The sequence below is a fragment of the Cyclopterus lumpus genome, chromosome 7 (assembly GCF_009769545.1).
Source record: "Cyclopterus lumpus isolate fCycLum1 chromosome 7, fCycLum1.pri, whole genome shotgun sequence".
Classification (NCBI taxonomy): domain Eukaryota; kingdom Metazoa; phylum Chordata; class Actinopteri; order Perciformes; family Cyclopteridae; genus Cyclopterus; species Cyclopterus lumpus.
The window spans coordinates 24,597,377-24,620,926 of NC_046972.1; the positions used below are offsets into that span (position 1 = coordinate 24,597,377).

At 44.0% G+C, this 23,550-nt stretch overlaps 3 protein-coding genes across 3 annotated transcripts in view; 1 reads left to right on the forward strand and 2 right to left on the reverse strand.

The window, feature by feature from the left end:
* Positions 1-216: 216 nt before the first annotated feature.
* On the forward strand, positions 217-4,797 carry pcsk1nl (proprotein convertase subtilisin/kexin type 1 inhibitor, like). The gene is made up of 5 exons (XM_034536402.1): positions 217-338; positions 2,895-3,150; positions 3,313-3,556; positions 3,637-3,741; positions 4,086-4,797. The coding sequence occupies exons 1-5, from the start codon at positions 285-287 to the stop codon at positions 4,369-4,371; spliced, it is 945 nt and encodes a 314-aa protein (XP_034392293.1). The 5' UTR covers positions 217-284; the 3' UTR covers positions 4,372-4,797.
* Positions 4,798-6,487: 1,690 nt separating this feature from the next.
* Positions 6,488-12,184, reverse strand: lhfpl4b (LHFPL tetraspan subfamily member 4b). Its single transcript, XM_034536415.1, has 7 exons — positions 12,067-12,184; positions 10,919-11,139; positions 9,816-10,020; positions 7,951-8,030; positions 7,721-7,868; positions 7,450-7,478; positions 6,488-6,998 (listed from the first exon to the last, which is right to left on the reverse strand). The coding sequence occupies exons 2-6, from the start codon at positions 11,135-11,137 to the stop codon at positions 7,459-7,461; spliced, it is 672 nt and encodes a 223-aa protein (XP_034392306.1). The 5' UTR covers positions 11,138-11,139; positions 12,067-12,184; the 3' UTR covers positions 6,488-6,998; positions 7,450-7,458.
* Positions 12,185-15,510: 3,326 nt separating this feature from the next.
* hdac6 (histone deacetylase 6) overlaps positions 15,511-23,550 on the reverse strand; it is a 19,075-nt gene continuing 11,035 nt past the window's right edge. Inside the window, exons 19-28 of the mRNA XM_034536316.1 lie at positions 23,491-23,550; positions 20,562-20,767; positions 20,295-20,487; positions 20,053-20,202; positions 19,460-19,637; positions 19,252-19,388; positions 18,964-19,167; positions 16,682-16,828; positions 16,472-16,600; positions 15,511-16,205 (exon numbers count right to left, since the gene is read on the reverse strand). The exon at positions 23,491-23,550 is cut by the window's right edge and continues 109 nt beyond it. Coding sequence (XP_034392207.1) covers positions 16,137-16,205; positions 16,472-16,600; positions 16,682-16,828; positions 18,964-19,167; positions 19,252-19,388; positions 19,460-19,637; positions 20,053-20,202; positions 20,295-20,487; positions 20,562-20,767; positions 23,491-23,550 — 1,473 coding nt within the window. The 3' untranslated portion in view covers positions 15,511-16,136. The remainder of the gene's footprint in view (positions 16,206-16,471; positions 16,601-16,681; positions 16,829-18,963; positions 19,168-19,251; positions 19,389-19,459; positions 19,638-20,052; positions 20,203-20,294; positions 20,488-20,561; positions 20,768-23,490) is intronic.

Genomic DNA, 23,550 nt, shown 5'->3' on the forward strand with positions numbered 1-23,550 from the left:
CTGTAGTTTCTTTCAGTAATTTCAGTAAAATAACCCTCTAATGCTACTTTTCTGCTTCCCCTTTCTCTTTGTTCCGCCTCTCTCTCTTCCTCCTTCCTGTCTTCATCCTTGTCCTCCCTGCTGTCCCCTCCCCTTCCTGTCCCTTCCTCTTCCTGTCCCCTCCCCTTCCTGTCCCCTCCTCTTCCTGTCCCCTCCCCTTCCTGCCCTCTCCTGCCTCCTCCCTTTCACTCCACCCCCCCTCTCTGTTATCAGATGAGTCAGTGTGCGTTTGTGTTCAGTCAGTAATGGCGTCTCTCAGCTTCCTGCTGCTCAGCGCCGCTCTGATCCACGCCGCCCAGGTAAGGACGAGAGACAGCGACGCCACATAGAGAGAGAGAGAGGCTTCATCCTCATGAAGCTGCTGATAGTGAGGCAGGAAGGTGGAGCTGCCATTTGTTTTCAGTGTGTGCGTCCGTGCGTGCTTAAGAGTGTATGTGTCTGTCTGTGTGTGTGTGTGTCCGATTAGACCGGGGGAACATTTCATTTCTGTCACCATGGCGACAGAAGCCGGTAACCCACGGCAACAGGGCCGTATGTTACAGCAGGTCTCATGACACCTGCCGGCTGTGTGTGTGTCTGACTTGTTCATCTACCCTTGTGAGGACCACGTCCCGCTTCAGACACTGTCGGGTCACTGAATTTTAAAATGTTCTCATGTCACTTCCTCCCACGTCAGAGTGAACGTTTAAGCCTGGAACTATCGTTGTTAGTGGCTTTAGTGTGTGACAAACTGCAATCTGTGAACAACAGAGTTAATGAGTTCATGTCCTGCGTCACACCTCTGGTCACCAAGTGTTCAAGGAGAATTCCAGCTGGGTCGTTTTCTAACTGTATTCTCATTTAAGCTCCATCGGTCCTGAGCAATATGACAATATGTTTCATCATGTTTTAGTGTGGGAAAGCAGGTAAAACAACAAATGAGTCGTAAAAACGACATCATTTTAGTTTTAATTGTTGCTGTTTTGGAGTCTAACGTAGAAAATATTTAACGTTCGAGAAGTTTGGCTTTGTTTATTCATTGAACAGAACAGTTCTGGAGCGTGTTCATATTTCTCTGAATACAAAGAGAATCATATTCACCAGCAGTCCGTTCTGCAGAAAGAGACGGAATCAGCAGGAAGTCAGACAGAGTAATGCTCCTCGGAGGACTCATTTCCTCCTCCTCCTCCTCCTCCTCCTCCTCCTCCTCCTCCTCCTCTTAAATCACACGTCCCACTGTTTCTGTTTATCTCTGACAAAAACACTGCAGTGACTGAGGACATGAAGTCTGCAATCTGGGATTAGAGAGGCACAAATGAGCACGATCACCACCACCATCATCACCACGATCATCATCTTCATCACCACCATACTCACCATCATCATCCTCACCATCATCATCATCACCATCATCATCATCACCATCATCACCATCCTCATCATAACCACTATCCTCACCATCACCATCATCATCATCCTCATCATAACCACTATCCTCACCATCACCATCATCATCATCACCATCATCACCACCATCACCATCACCATCATCATCATCACCACCTTCACCATCTTCATCACCACCATCATCATCATTTTCATCACCACCATCATCATCATTTTCATCATCACCATCACCATCTTCATCACTACCATCACCATCATCATCATCATCATCACCACCATCACCATCATCATCACCATCATCATCATCATTTTCATCACCACCATCATCATCATTTTCATCATCACCATCACCATCTTCATCACTACCATCACCATCATCATCATCATCATCACCATCATCATCATCATCATCATCACCACCATCATCATCACCACCATCACCATCATCATCACCATCATCACCATCATCATCACCATCTTCATCACCATCATCATCACCACCATCACCATCATCATCACCATCATCATCATCACCATCATCACCATCATCATCACCATCTTCATCACCACCATCACCATCATCACCATCATCATCATCACCATCATCATCACCATCATCATCATCATCATCACCATCATCACCATCATCATCATCACCATCATCATCATCATCATCATTGCCATCATCATCATCATCACCATCATCATTACCATCATCATCACCATCATCATCATCATCATCACCATCATCACCATCATCATCATTGCCATCATCACCATCATCACCATCATCATCACCATCATCATCATCATCACCATCATCACCATCATCATCACCATCATCATCACCATCATCATCACCATCATCACCATCATCACCATCATCATCACCATCATCATCATCATCATCATCATCACCATCATCATCACCATCATCATCACCATCATCATCATCACCATCATCATCATCACCATCAGGGGGTGTTGTTAAAAAACCGCAGTCAAGTCGGACAGTTTTCAGCTGCCTTTAAAAAACAAACAGGAAGTCACAGAAACAGTGACTTCCTGTTGTATGAATAAGCGTTATTATTATTATTATTATCATCAAGCACACATTTCATGTCTTTAGATTAAACCCGAGACTAACGTCAACTAAACGTTACAGCCAGGCGTTTCCCATAATGCATTAGGTCATGCAGTCATCGGTAACCAAGTGTTCATGGCTTTAGAGCAAGTCGGACACAAATCTACCCAGAATGCATTGTGCGACGATTCTGTGCAGGATTTGCTCATCTCGAACCACTGTTATGGTTAAAATGACCTCTTAAAGGGGAGGTGCACTCCTTCTTAAAGGGACAGGCAGGTCAGTGTTCACGTGAAGAAGACGAGGAAGACGAATGTCACCGTGACTCAAAGACACAAAACATATTTGTTGACTAACAGGTACTGACCTCTGACCTCTCTCTCAGGCTCTACCTGCAGCTCGCGGCGGGGGGCGTGGCCTGGAATTATCAGTGGGCGGGGTCAGGCGCCAGCGCAGAGACCTCCGTAACCTGCTGCCTTATGAGGAACAGATGACGTCATATCAAGCCGCTCAGGGAGGAGGCGGGGCCGATCGTCTGTACTACCAATCAGATGGCTGGGGGGGGCGGGGCTTGGATCAGGCTCTACAGCGATTGGTGCAGAGGGACCAGAAGCAGGAGCAAGAAGAGGAGCAGCGAGCAGGTTAGAGAGCTTATATTAATATTCCGACATTTATCATATAGCTCCAGAATATGAACCTTAGAAACATATTTGCCCTCATAACTTATAGTTTGTGATTTCAGTTGATTAATTTCTGCGCTGGGGTTAAAGCTCGTTGGACTAACGGACATCTCGTGTCCACAGCGTACCTGGCCGCTGTGCTCCGCCTCCTGAGCGAGGCAGAGAGCGCAGGATTGGTCGAGCCGGGTGACATGGAGGTGGTGGAGGAGGAGGGGGAAGAGGAGGATGACCAGGGCCCACCAGGGGACTTCAAGGGGCCCGCGCCCCCAGACTACGATGAGACAGGGCGGGGCCTGAACATGGGGAGGCCCGCGGCGGCCTGGTGGGGCCTGCTGGAGCCCCAGATGGCTCAGGCTCTGCTGGACAGGTGAGCGCCTCATGTGGGGGTTCTCAACGGCTGTCAGTCATCAAAGTTACTGATAATAACCCGAGTTCTGTGATTGACAGGATGGAGCCTCAGTTGGCTCAGACTCTGCTGGAGAGAGCGAGACCTCAACAGGCTGGACGGGGTTCATCAGGACCGACACGAGGAGGAGACCAGGACTCTCTGAGGTCACATTTCATTTAATTATAATTAAAAGACAACAAAAATAGAATACATACACACACACACACACACACACATATATATATATGACGTCTTTATTATTGTTATGTTCACATGATGTCTTATTATTATTATTGTCGTTATTATTAATAATCTTATTATTTTGATTCTTGTTACTGTCATTATTATTATTGTCATTTTTATTATTATTGTCGTTATTATTAATAATGTTGTTATTATTGTTGGTATTCTTATCGTCATTGTTATTATTGTTGTTGTTATTAATGTTCTTATGCACAGACATATCTAATGTATAATGACATTATGTAATGTATCTTCTGCTCCTTAGACGTCTGGTTGCTAGGTTACTGTCTGGTCGCCTGTCACTCACGGCGGCTCAGCCCGTAAACTCCGCCCACAGGAGGAGCCGCCGCTCCCTTGATGAAGCTCCTCCGTCGCCTAGCAACGACCCACCTCTGCTCAGAGTGAAGAGGCTGGAGGAGGAGGAGCTCCGCCCCCCTCCTGCCGGGCTGGAAGAACTGCATCATGGGAGTCGTAGGCGCCGGAGGAGAGCCGCCCTGAACTACAACCCCCAGATATTGATCGATCAGATCCTGGAGTACATGAGGGAGTAAGGAAAGGAGAGGAGAGGAGAGGAGAGGAGCAGGAGGCGATGGAGGAGGAGGAGAGGAGGAGAGGAGGAGAAGGAGGAGGAAGGAGAAGAGGAGACAAGGGAGGAGAAGAGGAGGAGAGTAGACCAGGGAGGGAAGGAGAGGAGAGGAGAGGAGCAGGAGGCGAGGAGGAGAGGAAAGGAGAGGAGGCGAGGAGGAGAGGAAAGGAGAGGAGGAGAAGGAGGAGAGGAGGAGAAGGAGGAGAGGAAAGGAGAGGAGGAGAAGGAGGAGAGAGGAGAGGAGAAAGATTTTTTGTTCTATGGATATTTGGTGTTTTGCTGCTTTCTGTGAAAATGTATGTGATCAGCTGTTTATTGTGAAAAACAACGACGTCATTCAGTTCAACGACTTCTAGAGATCAATATCTCCAAATAAAGAACTAAAACCTCACGCTGATCGTTATGAATTCATGAATATAAAACCACACTTTAGGAAGTGAAACTGATAGTTTATGTAACTTATCAAATACAATCCTAAAACATTTAACATTTATATGAATAAACGTCTCTGATGATATTTTTATATTCAGGCCACCAGACAACCAGTTTGGTCTGTAAACACTACATTACCCACAATCCTCAGCTGGCATTTGCAAAATCCCAAAACTATCACTTCAAATGTATATATGTATCCGTCAGTTCTAATAGATCACAAACAGCGCTCTGATTGGTTGTTTCTGACAGCAAGGCTCTCTGGGACTTGTTGACTCCGCCCCCTTTTTGATGGTCTATAAAAGAGGTCAAATGTTTTGATTAGTTACCAATCGATCGTCTCTTCATCTGCGTTGTGATTGGTTCGTCCCAAACGTGTTCGTTCCATCAGTTAAAGAGGGGCCTTTACCTGTTCAGGTGACTTCACCAGGTGAACTAGTTCCATCAGTTAAAGAGGTGCCTTTACCTGTTCAGGTGACTTCACCAGGTGAACTAGTTCCATCAGTTAAAGAGGTGCCTTTACCTGTTCAGGTGACTTCACCAGGTGAACTAGTTCCATCAGTTAAAGAGGGGCCTTTACCTGTTCAGGTGACTTCACCAGGTGAACTAGTTCCATCAGTTAAAGAGGGGCCTTTACCTGTTCAGGTGACTTCACCAGGTGAACTAGTTCCATCAGTTAAAGAGGTGCCTTTACCTGTTCAGGTGACTTCACCAGGTGAACTAGTTCCATCAGTTAAAGAGGGGCCTTTACCTGTTCAGGTGACTTCACCAGGTGAACTAGTTCCATCAGTTAAAGAGGGGCCTTTACCTGTTCAGGTGACTTCACCAGGTGAACTAGTTCCATCAGTTAAAGAGGGGCCTTTACCTGTTCAGGTGACTTCACCAGGTGAACTAGTTCCATCAGTTAAAGAGGGGCCTTTACCTGTTCAGGTGACTTCACCAGGTGAACTAGTTCCATCAGTTAAAGAGGGGCCTTTACCTGTTCAGGTGACTTCACCAGGTGAACTAGTTCCATCAGTTAAAGAGGGGCCTTTACCTGTTCAGGTGACTTCACCAGGTGAACTAGTTCCAACAGTTAAAGAGGGGCCTTTACCTGTTCAGGTGACTTCACCAGGTGAACTAGTTCCATCAGTTAAAGAGGGGCCTTTACCTGTTCAGGTGACTTCACCAGGTGAACTAGTTCCATCAGTTAAAGAGGTGCCTTTACCTGTTCAGGTGACTTCACCAGGTGAACTAGTTCCATCAGTTAAAGAGGGGCCTTTACCTGTTCAGGTGACTTCACCAGGTGAACTAGTTCCATCAGTTAAAGAGGGGCCTTTACCTGTTCAGGTGACTTCACCAGGTGAACTAGTTCCATCAGTTAAAGAGGGGCCTTTACCTGTTCAGGTGACTTCACCAGGTGAACTAGTTCCATCAGTTAAAGAGGGGCCTTTACCTGTTCAGGTGACTTCACCAGGTGAACTAGTTCCATCAGTTGAAGAGGTGCCTTTACCTGTTCAGGTGACTTCACCAGGTATATTTCCTGCTCTGTATTTAATTGTATACATTTTCTGACAGTACTTGAACAGCTGGATAAGCTGCTCTCTGATTGGCTGTCAATAGATGATGTCACTCTGATGTCACCCTTCAGTGATTGAGAGACACTCTGCGTCCGTTAAAACTATTTATTGATGTGGATTAAAACATTGAGCCTGAAGACATGAAGACATAGATTATGTAAACAACAAACATTATTAAAATGATGTTTTTTCTTTTTCGAAGCTCTACTGAAGTGTACGGAGACCTATTAGGGCCAATTCTGATTCCTCGTTAACACAGGTAACCTGGTTCTTGCTTCATGTTCTGTGAGGTCATCACGTTCTGTTAGAACTTAGAATCTCTAACGAGAACCAGCCGGAAGCTTTTAACGAGTTCGGTTCCTCTGAAGGAGGACGAGGAGTTCCTCACCACACCTGTACTTCACGATCTACCTGAGCACCGGCTCCAATACTTCATGTTCATAGACACCCGATCAGTACAACAGGTGTTCTTCTAACTGCGACATCGTTGACCTGCTGGAACCAGGTGATGATGATGATGAGGGGGTGGAGGGCCTCTTCCTCCAGCTTGTTTTGATATCTCCGCCTCTGGTGATGATGATGATGGTGATGATGAAGAGATCTGGAGGAAGAGGAGGAGCAAAAGAAAGTGTGTGAAAAGTGTTAAAGAGACAGAAGAAGTGACAGAAGAAGAGACAGAAGAAGAGACAGAAGAAGAGACAGAAGAAGTGACAGAAGAAGAGACAGAAGAAGTGACAGAAGAAGAGACAGAAGAAGAGACAGAAGAAGAGACAGAAGAAGAGACAGAAGAAGAGACAGAAGAAGAGACAGAAGAAGAGACAGAAGAAGTGACAGAAGAAGTGACAGAAGAAGTGACAGAAGAAGAGACAGAAGAAGTGACAGAAGAAGAGACAGAAGAAGTGACAGAAGAAGAGACAGAAGAAGAGACAGAAGAAGTGACAGAAGAAGAGACAGAAGAAGAGACAGAAGAAGTGACAGAAGAAGAGACAGAAGAAGAGACAGAAGAAGAGACAGAAGAAGAGACAGAAGAAGAGACAGAAGAAGTGACGTACCTGCTGACTTTACGCCGACATCAGCAGACCTGTGGAACACAAACACAGTCTCAGTATTTCCGTGTCGGCCCCTATAACTAATGCTAAGCTAACTGTACCTGGAGCTAATGCTAAGCAGATTATACCTGGAGCTAATGCTGAGCTAACTTACCTGAAGCTAATGCTACGCTAACTGTAAATGGTGCTAATGTTAAGCAAACTGTACCTGGAGCTAATGCTAAGCTAACTGTACTTGAAGCTAATGCTAAGCTAACCGGACTAGCTTCCTCACCGTCCTTGGCGTCCGGTGGCAGCAGCGCGTCCTGTCTGTTGGCGAGGACGAAGGCCAACGTGGCCAAGATGGCGGCGTCGAGAATGCCCAGGATGGCCAGGATGTAGGCCCAGTGGACGGAGCAGTTACCTGGAGAGAAGCTGCCCACCTGGAGACCAGATCCATGAGCGCCTGGTCACACACCTGATCAACAACTACAGTCAATACTTTGATATGTATTGATGACTCACAGAGTCGCCACACAGAGCTCTCATCTCGGGACTCTCCCACGAGTCTGGGAACAAAAGACAAGCCAACGCCAGACAGAAACCTGAGAGACAGACAGGCAGAGAGACAGAGAGAGAGACAGACAGGCAGAGAGACAGACAGACAGACAGACAGGCAGAGAGACAGAGAGACAGATAGGCAGAGAGACAGAGAGAGAGACAGACAGGCAGAGAGACAGACAGACAGACAGACAGGCAGAGAGACAGAGAGACAGATAGGCAGAGAGACAGAGAGAGAGACAGACAGGCAGAGAGACAGAGAGAGAGACAGACAGGCAGAGAGACAGAGAGACAGATAGGCAGAGAGACAGAGAGAGAGACAGACAGGCAGAGAGACAGATAGGCAGAGAGACAGACAGGGAGAGAGAAAGACAGGCAGGCAGAGAGACAGACAGACAGGCAGAGAGACAGACAGACAGACAGACAGGCAGAGAGACAGAGAGACAGATAGGCAGAGAGACAGAGAGAGAGACAGACAGGCAGAGAGACAGATAGGCAGAGAGACAGACAGGGAGAGAGAAAGACAGGCAGGCAGAGAGACAGAGAGAGAGACAGACAGGCAGAGAGACAGAGAGAGAGACAGAGAGACATAGAGAAAGACAGATAGACAGACAGGCAGGCAGAGAGACAGAGAGAGAGAGACAGACAGGCAGAGAGACAGACAGAGAGACAGACAGGGAGAGAGGCAGGCAGGCAGAGAGACAGACAGGGAGAGAGAAAGACAGGCAGGCAGAGATCCAGAGAGAGACAGACAGACAGACAGACAGACAGACAGAAAGAGACAGACAGACAGGGAGAGAGACAGAGAGACAGACAGACAGACAGAGAAAGAGACAGACAGACAGGGAGAGAGACAGACAGGGATAATAAGTTTATCTGCAATACTGCATTGATTGTTATGGTTCAATTTATTTAGTAGAGCCCAAAATAACAAATTCTCCTCAGGGGGCCCTCACATCCTCCGACCTTTGACCCTCACATCCTCCGACCTTTGACCCTCACATCCTCCGACCTTTGACCCTCACATCCTCCGACCTTTGACCCTCACGCCAGAACAGGAATAACTCCCCAAACACAGAAGTACAGTAGAGGTCATGTGACTAGAATCAACATCACATAGGAAACTGATTAGCAAACAGCTAATAAGCTAAGTTAGCATCCTCCAGGTTGGACTCTCGTCCAATCACAGTTCATCTCTGTCAGGAGAGGTTGCTATTGGTCAACCAGTAGAACCACAAGGACCAGTAGAACCACAAGGACCAGTAGAACCAATAGAACTACAAGGACCAGTAGAACCACAAGGACGAGTAGAACCAATAGAACCACAAGGACCAGTAGAACCACAAGGACCAGTAGAACCACTAGAACCTGTAGAACCACTTGGACCAGTAGAACCACTAGAACCAGTAGAACCACAAGGACCCGTAGAACCACTTGGACCAGTGACACAAGTAGAACCACTTGGACCAGTAGAACCACTTGGACCAGTGACACAAGTAGAACCACAAGGACCCGTAGAACCACTTGGACCAGTGACACAAGTAGAACCACTAGAACCTGTAGAACCACTTGGACCAGTAACACAAGTAGAACCACAAGGACCAGTAGAACCACTTGGACCAGTGACACAAGTAGAACCACTAGAACCTGTAGAACCACTTGGACCAGTAACACAAGTAGAACCACAAGGACCAGTAGAACCACTTGGACCAGTGACACAAGTAGAACCACAAGGACCAGTAGAACCACTTGGACCAGTCACACAAGTAGAACCACAAGGACCAGTAGAGACTGTAAACCCAGTGGAACCAGTAGAACCAGTGACTAACCTGCAGTGAGCTGCAGCCAGGCACAGGTCTTGTAGACCGTGGCGGCGCTGCAGAACCTGAAGAGACAGAGACAGAACACGCTGGTCCACACGGCCCACAGGGACACGCCCACCAGCACCGCCACCGACTGGAAGGACGGCAGGGGGGACAGGCGGGAGAGACCACCACGGCAGTCCAGGACCGGCCAGTCCGACTCCACACAGACCTGAACACACACACACAAGGGGACACACAGGGGGACACACACAGGGACACATACACACACACACACAAGGGGACACACAGGGACACACACACAGGAACACACACACAAGGGGACACAGGGACACACACTCACTCACACACACACACACAAGGGGACACAGGGACACACACACACACAGGGACACACACAAGGGGACACAGACACACACACACAGGGACACACACAGACACACACACACGGGGACACACAGGGACACACACACAGGGGGACACACACAGACACACACACAAGGGGACACACAGGGACACACACAGACACACACACACGGGGACACACAGGGACACACACACAGGGGGACACACACAGACACACACACAAGGGGACACACAGGGACACACACACAGGAACACACAAACAAGGGGACACAGGGACACACACTCACTCACACACACACACAAGGGGACACAGGGACACACACACACAAGGGGACACACAGGGGGACACACACACACAGGGACACACACAAGGGGACACAGACACACACACACAGGGACACACACAGACACACACACACGGGGACACACACACAGGGGGACACACACAGACACACACACAAGGGGACACACAGGGACACACACACAGGAACACACACACACACACACACAAGGGGACACAGGGACACACACTCACTCACACACACACACACAAGGGGACACAGGGACACACACACACACACAGGGGGACACACACAAAAAAGGGACACACCCACACACACACACACACACACACAGCTCTGGTGAATCTTTTTAAAAATCATTATTATTACTTATTAAAGGGACGAGTTGCTGCCCTGTGATTGGACAGTCACCTTTTGTGGGCGTGGTTTCGTGTTTCTCACCTCAAACAATCCCAGAGTGCCGCTGGGCGGGACAGGCCCCGCCCCCAGGTGGTGGGCGTCTCCGGTGCCGATCCAGGACGGCTGCACCAGGACCACCACCTGGATGATGGCGAAGCAGAGCGTGCACACGGCCCACAGGACGCCGACCGCACGCGCACTACGGACAAACTCCGTCTGGTAGAGGTGAGACAGGTCGGCGAGGCCGGGAGACACCGACATCACTGAGGGGGGGACAGACAGGCGTCTCCATCACATCACGGTCTCTTATTCTGAAGTTCATCATCTTTTATTGTGAAAACGTAGATGCTCATGCGCTAACATGAGTTATTGATCTGTGATCAGCTCCAATCAGAGTTATGATTCACCTCCTTCAGACTTTGTCATCGTCCTCCTGAATGTTCCTGTCTACTACAGACCATAATATCACATCACCACGGTAACCGTGCCCTGAACGACGAGAGGATTTACCTCCTGAATGTTCATCTGTTTTCATATTTTATTTATTTATTTAATGTCGCATTTTCTTTTGGTACAAATTATTGAATAATGAGTGAGAAGGTTTTCATCAACATTATTAATAATATTTGACAAATATAAAAGAAACTCAATAAAGTTACAAATCAAATCACACCAGCTTCTGTTTACAAGATGAGTTCTGCTTTAGCTTATTAATCCCAATTATTACTATTAATATTAATATCATCATTATTATTGTTATTACTATTATTATGGTCATTGTAATAATAATAAATATCATCATTATGACTACTATAACAATAATTAATGTTATTATAATCAACATGTTTATCATCTAGAAGCAGAATAATTAATTAACGTTGTTAATTGCGTCGTCAGATCGTGTCAGCCAATCAGCATCCAGATGATCAAAGCAGTCCGCACCGACGATTACGTCATCACCTCCCGAAACCGACAGACAGGCAGAGAGTAAGACAGGCAGAGAGACAGCGTGATGAAGCGGTTCCGTCGGTTCTGTCTGTCTGTGTCGGTGAATACCGGGAGGTGATGACGTAATCGTCGGTGCGGACTGCTTTGATCATCTGGATGCTGATTGGCTGACACGATCTGAAAGAGAAACGGAGCGATATGAAATCTGAATCATGGACTCGATCCGATGAAGGAAAACAAACCTGATCCACCTGTCTGTCCGTCCACCTGTCTGTCTGTCTGTCCGTCTGTTTATCCGCAGGAGGAGAGGATGGAGGAGAGGAGGAGAGGAGGAGAGGAGGAGAGGAGGCGGATACGGCCGTACGTCCCCGGATGTAGCGCTTCCTCAGTCAACAATAAGTAGAATTCATACGAACCTTTTAATAAGCACGGTGACGTCATGCCCCTTAGAACATGTAAATATACACATATAACATGTTAAAATATATACATTATAAAACATGTTATAATATATATACAGTGTAAAACATGTTAAAATATATATACACTATATAACATTAAAATATATACATTATAAAACATGTTAAATATATACATTATAAAACATGTTAAATATATACATTATAAAACATGTTAAATATATACATTATAAAACATGTTAAAATATATATACACTGTATAACATGTTAAAATATATACATTATAAAACATGTTAAAATATATATACACTATATAACATGTTAAAATATATACATTATAAAACATGTTAAAATATATACACTATATAAAACATGTTATAATATATATACAGTGTAAAACATGTTAAAATATATATACATTATAAAACATGTTAAAATATATACATTATAAAACATGTTAAATATATACATTATAAAACATGTTAAAATATATATACATTATAAAACATGTTAAAATATATACATTATAAAACATGTTAAATATATACATTATAAAACATGTTAAATATATACATTATAAAACATGTTAAAATATATACATTATAAAACATGTTAAAATATATATACACTATATAACATGTTAAAATATATACATTATAAAACATGTTAAAATATATATACACTATAAAACATGTTAAAATATATATACACTATATAACATGTTAAAATATATACATTATAAAACATGTTAAAATATATACACTATATAACATGTTAAAATATATACACTGTAAAACATGTTAAAATATATATATACACTATAAAACATGTTAAAAATATATACATTATAAAACATGTTAAAATATATATACACTGTAAAACATGTTAAAATATATACATTATAAAACATGTTAAAATATATATACACTGTAAAACATGTTAAAATATATACATTATAAAACATGTTAAAATATATATACACTATAAAACATGTTAAAATATATATACACCATATAACATGTTAAAATATATATACACTATAAAACATGTTAAAATATATATACACTATAAAACATGTTAAAATATATATATATACACTATAAAACATGTTAAAATTTATACATTATATAACATGTTAAAATATATATACACTATATAACATGTTAAAATATATATACACTATAAATCATGTTAAAATATATATACACTATATAACATGTTAAAATATATATACACTATAAATCATGTTAAAATATATATACACTATAAAACATGTTAAAATATATATACACTATAAAACATGTTAAAATATATATACACCATATAACATGTTAAAATATATATACACTATAAAACATGTTAAAATATATATATACATTATAAAACATGTAAAAATATATATACACTATATAACATGTTAAAATATATATACACTATATAACATGTTAAAATATACATTATAAAACATGTACAAATATATATACATTATAAAAATATATATATATTAATTATTAAACATGTTACAATATATAGTATAGCAGTATTTGTAGTAGTAGCAGCAGTAGTACTAGTAGTAGTATAGCAGTATTTGTAGTAGTAGCAGCAGTACTACTAGTACTACTAGTAGTACTAGTACTACTAGTAGTACTAGTACTACTAGTAGTACTAGTACTACTAGTAGTAGTGGTTCTTAAGTACAGTACTTAGTTTCACGTTTTAGCATCGTAGCTCAAATTAGCTGCAGACATAAAAACTAACAATAATACACGTGTATCTTAATGAGTACTTTAATGAAGTACTTTTACTTGTAACAGAGTATTTTCCAACAGTGTCACTTTGACGAGTAATTCTTCTACCAATGTGTACTGCAGTTCATTATTGACTTCATTACCCAGAATGCACTTCAACCCAAGAAAAAGTTCACTTACGGCTTCTGGAGCTTTCAGCCACGACCTCCGACCTTCATCATCTTCTGCGTCATCGATCATCATCAATAATTAATCAATATCCAATTGTTCAAAAGTTTATTTCTTGTTCAGACGGAGACATTAATGTGCTTTAAGAAACTGATTAACAATTCTTCTTCTTAACAATAACATTATTCACAAGTGACGATAAATACACACAAAGATTTTAATAGTAATAAAACAATACAAACAGAATATTGCACCGAACACAAAGCTCTTCTCTCCAGTCAGTGAATCAAACGCACCTCAGACAGTCAGTGAATCAAACGCACCTCAGACAGTCAGTGAATCAAACGCACCTCAGACAGTCAGTGAATCAAACGCACCTCAGACAGTCAGTGAATCAAACGCACCTCAGACAGTCAGTGAATCAAACGCACCTCAGACAGTCAGTGAATCAAACGCACCTCAGACAGTCAGTGAATCAAACGCACCTCAGACAGTCAGTGAATCAAACGCACCTCAGACAGTCAGTGAATCAAACGCACCTCAGACAGTCAGTGAATCAAACGCACCTCAGACAGTCAGTGAATCAAACGCACCTCAGACAGTCAGTCAATCAAACGCACCTCAGACAGTCAGTGAATCAAACGCACCTCAGACAGTCAGTGAATCAAACGCACCTCAGACAGTCAGTGAATCAAACGCACCTCAGACAGGAAACTACATTTTCTGTCTTTTCAAATTAAAACGTTGAGGTGTAAAAATCGAACGCATCCAAAGTGAGGAAGTAAATCTGAGAACATTCTGATGCCGAAAATCCGTGATCTCTACATCCATCTCTTCTATCTCTACATCTCTCTTCATCCATGTCTTCTATCTCTTCCATCTCTTCATCAATCTCTTCTATCTCTACATCCATCTCTTCTATCTCTACATCTCTCTTCATCCATGTCTTCTATCTCTTCCATCTCTTCATCAATCTCTTCTATCTCTACATCCATCTCTTCTATCTCTTCATCTCTCTTCATCCATGTCTTCTATCTCTTCATCCATCTCTACATCCATCTCTTCTATCTCTACATCTCTCTTCATCCATGTCTTCTATCTCTTCATCCATCTCTACATCCATCTCTTCTATCTCTTCATCTCTCTTCATCCATGTCTTCTATCTCTTCATCCATCTCTACATCTATGTCTTCTATCTCTACATCCATCTCTTCTATCTCTTCCATCTCTTCCATCTCTTCATCAATCTCTTCCATCAATCTCTTCTATCTCTTCAATCTCTACATCTCTCTTCATCCATCTCTTCTATCTCTTCCATCTCTTCTATCTCTTCCATCTCTTCTATCTCTTCCATCTCTTCATCAATCTCTTCCATCAATCTCTTCTATCTCTTCCATCTCTTCATCAATCTCTTCTATCTCTTCAATCTCTACATCTCTCTTCATCCATCTCTTCTATCTCTTCATCCATCTCTTCTATCTCTTCATCCATCTCTTCATCCATCTCTTTTCTTCAACACCCTTTAACATCTTTTCTTTATTAAAATACACTTGCCACTTTTATTTTACATCTACTTGTTTAAACTACCGTTATGTTTGTTGTTTACAATATTTGTTTACAATACTTTAAATTATGTGTCGATTATTGCATTGTTTATTGTTTTATTATTATTGTTTATTGTGATGCACCTTGTGTGTGCAATGTAATTATAAACGATTCTGATAAATTACTTCAAAGTATAATAATAAGTTATTTTCTAACTTCCTGCTTTAATTCTTTGATGCTGATTATTTTTCCTCATGTTGTGATTATTTAAGTAATCTGAGGAAGATTTACCCCAAATATGAAATACTACATGTAGTATACACCTGTTCATCTCCTCTTCCTCCTCTCCATCTCCTCTTCCTCCTCTCCTCCTCCTCCTCCTCTCCATCTCCTCCTCCTCCTCTTCATCTCCTCCTCCTCCTCTTCCTCTTCTCAGCTCCATGGAGGGATCTCTTCTCCAAACTTGCAGCAGTGAGCAGCGTTTTTAGCTTCAAACAGAATCTGAATAACAAAATAATTATTTTTTTGACGTAGGACTCACACAGGTAATAATAATATTATTAATATAATATATTATTATTAATATTATTATCTAATAATAATAATAATAATAATAACAATACCATAATGTGAGGACTCACCTGGTGGTGGACGTAGGACTAACACAGGTAATAATAATAATATTATTAATATAATATATTATTATTAATATTATTATCTAATAATAATAATAATAATAATAACAATACCATAATGTGAGGACTCACCTGGTGGTGGACGTAGGACTCACACAGGTAGCACCACACAGACAGATCACAGAAGCTCAGAACCATCGGGTGTTCAGACACGACGCCGTGAGTCACCATGTGCTCATTTACATAACGACCACACAGCACCTGAGACGGGACGACAGTTGAGACGCATTACATCATCGACAGGTGAGACAGAGGGTGTGATGGAGAGGTGAGACGGGTCACCTGGTAGCATGTGAGACAGGTCCAGTTCTCAGCGCTGGAGCCGCAGTCCTGACACGACTGGAAGACATCTATGCCTGAGGGGGGGAGGGGCTTAACCGCATCCAGGTGAGGACACCAGGAGAGAGGGTCCACCACGTATAGAGGGGTCTGAAGACAGAGAGACAGACAGGTGAGTAACATGAAGAAAGAGACAGACAGGTGAGAACACCAGGACAGAGGGTCCACCACGTATAGAGGGGTCTGAAGACAGAGAGACAGACAGGTGAGTAACATGAAGAAAGAGACAGACAGGTGAGTAACATGAAGACAGAGACAGACAGGTGAGTAACATGAAGACAGAGAGACAGACAGGTGAGTAACATGAAGACAGAGAGACAGACAGGTGAGTAATATGAAGACAGAGAGACAGACAGGTGAGTAACATGAAGACAGAGAGACAGACAGGTGAGTAACATGAAGACAGAGAGACAGACAGGTGAGTAATATGAAGACAGAGACAGACAGGTAAATAATATGAAGACAGAGAGACAGACAGGTGAGTAATATGAAGACAGAGAGACAGACAGGTGAGTAACATGAAGACAGAGACAGACAGGTGAGTAATATGAAGACAGAGAGACAGACAGGTGAGTAATATGAAGACAGAGACACAGACAGGTGAGTAACATGAAGACAGAGAGACAGACAGGTGAGTAATATGAAGACAGAGACAGACAGGTAAATAATATGAAGACAGAGAGAAAGACAGGTGAGTAATATGAAGACAGAGAGACAGACAGGTGAGTAACATGAAGACAGAGACAGACAGGTGAGTAATATGAAGACAGAGAGACAGACAGGTGAGTAACATGAAGACAGAGACAGACAGGTGAGTAATATGAAGACAGAGAGACAGACAGGTGAGTAATATGAAGACAGAGAGACAGACAGGTGAGTAACATGAAGACAGAGAGACAGACAGGTGAGTAATATGAAGACAGCGAGACAGACAGGTGTGTAATATGAAGACAGAGAGACAGACAGGTGAGTAACATGAAGACAGAGAGACAGACAGGTGAGTAACATGAAGACAGAGAGACAGACAGGTGAGTAATATGAAGACAGAGAGACAGACAGGTGAGTAACATGAAGACAGAGACAGACAGGTGAGTAATATGAAGACAGAGACAGACAGGTGAGTAATATGAAGACAGCGAGACAGACAGGTGAGTAATATGAAGACAGCGAGACAGACAGGTGTGTAATATGAAGACAGAGAGACAGACAGGTGAGTAACATGAAGACAGAGAGACAGACAGGTGAGTAACATGAAGACAGAGAGACAGACAGGTGAGTAATATGAAGACAGAGACAGACAGGTGAGTAACATGAAGACAGAGAGACAGACAGGTGAGTAACATGAAAACAGAGAGACAGACAGGTGAGTAACATGAAGACAGAGAGACAGACAGGTGAGTAACATGAAAACAGAGAGACAGACAGGTGAGTAACATGAAGACAGAGAGACAGACAGGTGAGTAACATGAAGACAGAGACAGACAGGTGAGTAATATGAAGACAGAGAGACAGACAGGTGAGTAATATGAAGACAGAGAGACAGACAGGTGAGTAATATGAAGACAGCGAGACAGACAGGTGAGTAATATGAAGACAGCGAGACAGACAGGTGTGTAATATGAAGACAGAGAGACAGACAGGTGAGTAACATGAAGACAGAGAGACAGACAGGTGAGTAACATGAAGACAGAGAGACAGACAGGTGAGTAATATGAAGACAGAGACAGACATGTGAGTAACATGAAGACAGAGAGACAGACAGGTGAGTAACATGAAGACAGAGAGACAGACAGGTGAGTAACATGAAAACAGAGAGACAGACAGGTGAGTAACATGAAGACAGAGAGACAGACAGGTGAGTAACATGAAAACAGAGAGACAGACAGGTGAGTAACATGAAGACAGAGAGACAGACAGGTGAGTAACATGAAAACAGAGAGACAGACAGGTGAGTAACATGAAAACAGAGAGACAGACAGGTGAGTAACATGAAGACAGAGAGACAGACAGGTGAGTAACATGAAAACAGAGAGACAGACAGGTGAGTAACATGAAGACAGAGAGACAGACAGGTGAGTAATATGAAAACAGAGAGACAGACAGGTGAGTAACATGAAAACAGAGAGACAGACAGGTGAGTAACATGAAGACAGAGAGACAGACAGGTGAGTAACATGAAGACAGAGAGACAGACAGGTCTGACTGTAAAAACACTTCCTGCTCACCTGAGGCTGCAGCAGCGTGCTCTCTGCTGATTGGCTCTGCTCAGGTGTCACTTCACCTTCACACGTGACCTCTTCTTGGCTCAAACGGACCTTCGGCCTGGCCCCGCCCACCGCGTTGGACGTAGCAGGCGTGTGATTGGCTGGGCTTTGACCGATGTCCAAACTGGCCAATCCCTGAGTGAGCTGCTCGAGGCCGCGCTCCGTCTGATTGGACCAAAGACACAAAAACACATTTCAGATCTGTTTTTCTTTCTTTCTTTCTCTCCATCAGATTTGAGTCTCGTTCACCGTGGCGTCGTCCGGTCCCGCAGACGGCAGCGGAGGTTTGTGCGCGCTGCTCGTCTCCGACTTCCTGCCTTTTCCTTTAGAACTACGTTTCCCACGATGCTTCGTGGCCGGCAGGGAAGACCGCGCCGACTCTGGGACTGATAGAGAGTTATTTAAATGAGAATAAAGAGGTTGGATTAAAATACAGCAGACGGAGTCCTGCACCGACCGCGTATCCTCAGCGACATCCAGTAGGGGGCGTGGTGTCGGATGACCTCGTTGATTGTTGCCACGGCGCTGTGATGGGGAGGGGGGAGGGGCATCACCAAGGGTGGAGGAGGGTCTCCTAATAGCACGCTGGTGCACATCGCCATGGAGTCAGAGATGGACGTCAAGTTATAACCTCCCTGAGGGAGACGGAGAGATCCCTTCAGTTACAACACTTTACTTCACTTTACTTCACTTTACAACACTTTGCTTCACTTTACAACACTTTACTTCACAACACTTTACTTCACTTCACAATATTTTACAACACTTTACTTTACTTCACAACACTTTACTTCACTTCACAACACTTTACTTCACTTTACAACACTTTGCTTCACTTTACTTCACTATACTTCACAACACTTTACAACACTTTGCTTCACTTTACAACACTTTACAACACTTTACTTCGCTTTACTTCACTATACTTTACTTTGCTTCACTTTACAACAGTTTGCTTCACTTTACTTCACTATACTTTGCTTCAATTTACTTCACTTTACAGTACAGTTGTACTCATGTACAACACTGTGTGTGAGTCTGTTTGTGTACCTCCAGTATGAGTAGGACCCGCCCCCCGGCCAGTGACATCAGCAGGTGTGTGAGATGGGCGTATCCTTCAGGGGTCACATGATATCCCCCCAGTGGATCCCCTCGAGCTGCATCGAAACCGGCCGACACCAGAACCAGACCCGGATTAAACTGTAGAGAGAAAAGAGCCATCAGGATCTTATCTGGATATTAGGGGACTCCATCACTGAAGTAAGTGTGTGTGTGTGTGTGTGTGTCGTTACCTCGGTGGCAATCGGCATGACAACGCTGTGAAAGGCAGCCAGGTAGTCCGAGTCTCCCATCCGGCCACCGCTCCACGCCACGTTGACGTTGAACCCCGCCCCCTTGGACACGCCTACCCTGTCGGGGGCGGCATCCTCCGAAGACGGGAAGAACGTCCCGTTGTCATAGCGATGGAGGGAAATGAACAGGACGCTGGAGACGGAGAGATAATATGCCTTCACTTCAGTTCATTTTCACTTCAATTCCTTTTGCTTCCGTCTCCTCACCTGTCGTCGTCTTCGAACATGTGCTGCGTCCCGTTGCCGTGGTGTACGTCCCAGTCCACGATGAGGACTCGCAGCGGTGCATCATGGGATATTTGCTGGGCGTGGCGTGCGGCAAGAGCTGCCGTGTTGAAGAAACAGAAACCGCACGGAGAATCTCTCTCTGCGTGATGACCGGGAGGACGAACGATGGCCACGCCCCTACTCACCTGAGAGACAGGTACAGGTGTTCTTATACGGTACTGTATTTATACTGTAGTATTTATGATGTGAGTGTTACCTGTGAGTCAGTGTTACCTGTGTGTCAGTGTTACCTGTGTTTGTTACCTGTGTGTCAGTGTTACCTGTGTGTCAGTGTTACCTGTGAGTCAGTGTTACCTGTGAGTCAGTGTTACCTGTGTGTGTTACCTGTGAGTCAGTGTTACCTGTGTGTCAGTGTTACCTGTGTGTCAGTGTTACCTGTGTGTCAGTGTTACATGTGAGTCAGTGTTACCTGTGTGTGTTACCTGTGTGTCAGTGTTACCTGTGAGTCAGTGTTACCTGTGTGTCAGTGTTACCTGTGTGTGTTACCTGTGTGTCAGTGTTACCTGTGTGTCAGTGTTACCTGTGTGTCAGTGTTACCTGTGTGTCAGTGTTACCTGTGTGTCAGTGTTACCTGTGTGTCAGTGTTACCTGTGAGTCAGTGTTACCTGTGTGTCAGTGTTACCTGTGAGTCAGTGTTACCTGTGTGTCAGTGTTACATGTGAGTCAGTGTTACCTGTGTGTGTTACCTGTGTGTCAGTGTTACCTGTGAGTCAGTGTTACCTGTGTGTCAGTGTTACCTGTGTGTGTTACCTGTGTGTCAGTGTTACCTGTGTGTCAGTGTTACCTGTGTGTGTTACCTGTGTGTCAGTGTTACCTGTGAGTCAGTGTTACCTGTGTGTCAGTGTTACCTGTGTGTCAGTGTTACCTGTGAGTCAGTGTTACCTGTGTGTCAGTGTTACCTGTGAGTCAGTGTTACCTGTGAGTCAGTGTTACCTGTGTGTGTTACCTGTGTGTCAGTGTTACCTGTGAGTCAGTGTTACCTGTGTGTGTTACCTGTGAGTCAGTGTTACCTGTGAGTCAGTGTTACCTGTGAGTCAGTGTTACCTGTGAGTCAGTGTTACCTGTGTGTGTTACCTGTGTGTCAGTGTTACCTGTGTGTCAGTGTTACCTGTGTGTCAGTGTTACCTGTGAGTCAGTGTTACCTGTGAGTCAGTGTTACCTGTGAGTCAGTGTTACCTGTGTGTGTTACCTGTGTGTCAGTGTTACCTGTGAGTCAGTGTTACCTGTGTGTGTTACCTGTGAGTCAGTGTTACCTGTGAGTCAGTGTTACCTGTGAGTCAGTGTTACCTGTGTGTCAGTGTTACCTGTGTGTCAGTGTTACCTGTGTGTCAGTGTTACATGTGAGTCAGTGTTACCTGTGTGTGTTACCTGTGTGTCAGTGTTACCTGTGAGTCAGTGTTACCTGTGTGTCAGTGTTACCTGTGTGTGTTACCTGTGTGTGTTACCTGTGTGTCAGTGTTACCTGTGTGTCAGTGTTACCTGTGTGTGTTACCTGTGTGTCAGTGTTACCTGTGTGTCAGTGTTACCTGTGTGTCAGTGTTACCTGTGTGTGTTACCTGTGTGTCAGTGTTACCTGTGTGTCAGTGTTACCTGTGTGTCAGTGTTACATGTGAGTCAGTGTTACCTGTGAGTCAGTGTTACCTGTGAGTCAGTGTTACCTGTGAGTCAGTGTTACCTGTGTGTGTTACCTGTGTGTGTTACCTGTGAGTCAGTGTTACCTGTGTGTGTTACCTGTGTGTCAGTGTTACCTGTGTGTCAGTGTTACCTGTGTGTCAGTGTTACCTGTGTGTCAGTGTTACCTGTGTGTCAGTGTTACCTGTGAGTCAGTGTTACCTGTGTGTCAGTGTTACCTGTGAGTCAGTGTTACCTGTGTGTCAGTGTTACATGTGAGTCAGTGTTACCTGTGTGTGTTACCTGTGTGTCAGTGTTACCTGTGAGTCAGTGTTACCTGTGTGTCAGTGTTACCTGTGTGTGTTACCTGTGTGTCAGTGTTACCTGTGTGTCAGTGTTACCTGTGTGTGTTACCTGTGTGTCAGTGTTACCTGTGAGTCAGTGTTACCTGTGTGTCAGTGTTACCTGTGAGTCAGTGTTACCTGTGTGTCAGTGTTACCTGTGAGTCAGTGTTACCTGTGTGTCAGTGTTACATGTGAGTCAGTGTTACCTGTGTGTGTTACCTGTGTGTCAGTGTTACCTGTGAGTCAGTGTTACCTGTGTGTCAGTGTTACCTGTGTGTGTTACCTGTGTGTCAGTGTTACCTGTGTGTCAGTGTTACCTGTGTGTGTTACCTGTGTGTCAGTGTTACCTGTGAGTCAGTGTTACCTGTGTGTGTTACCTGTGAGTCAGTGTTACCTGTGAGTCAGTGTTACCTGTGAGTCAGTGTTACCTGTGTGTCAGTGTTACCTGTGTGTCAGTGTTACCTGTGTGTCAGTGTTACATGTGAGTCAGTGTTACCTGTGTGTGTTACCTGTGTGTCAGTGTTACCTGTGAGTCAGTGTTACCTGTGTGTCAGTGTTACCTGTGTGTGTTACCTGTGTGTGTTACCTGTGTGTCAGTGTTACCTGTGTGTCAGTGTTACCTGTGTGTGTTACCTGTGTGTCAGTGTTACCTGTGTGTCAGTGTTACCTGTGTGTCAGTGTTACCTGTGTGTGTTACCTGTGTGTCAGTGTTACCTGTGTGTCAGTGTTACCTGTGTGTCAGTGTTACATGTGAGTCAGTGTTACCTGTGAGTCAGTGTTACCTGTGAGTCAGTGTTACCTGTGAGTCAGTGTTACCTGTGAGTCAGTGTTACCTGTGTGTGTTACCTGTGAGTCAGTGTTACCTGTGTGTGTTACCTGTGTGTCAGTGTTACCTGTCCTGTGAGGATTCTCTCCACAGCAGTGAAACATCCTCCAGCCGCCAGCAGAGCAGA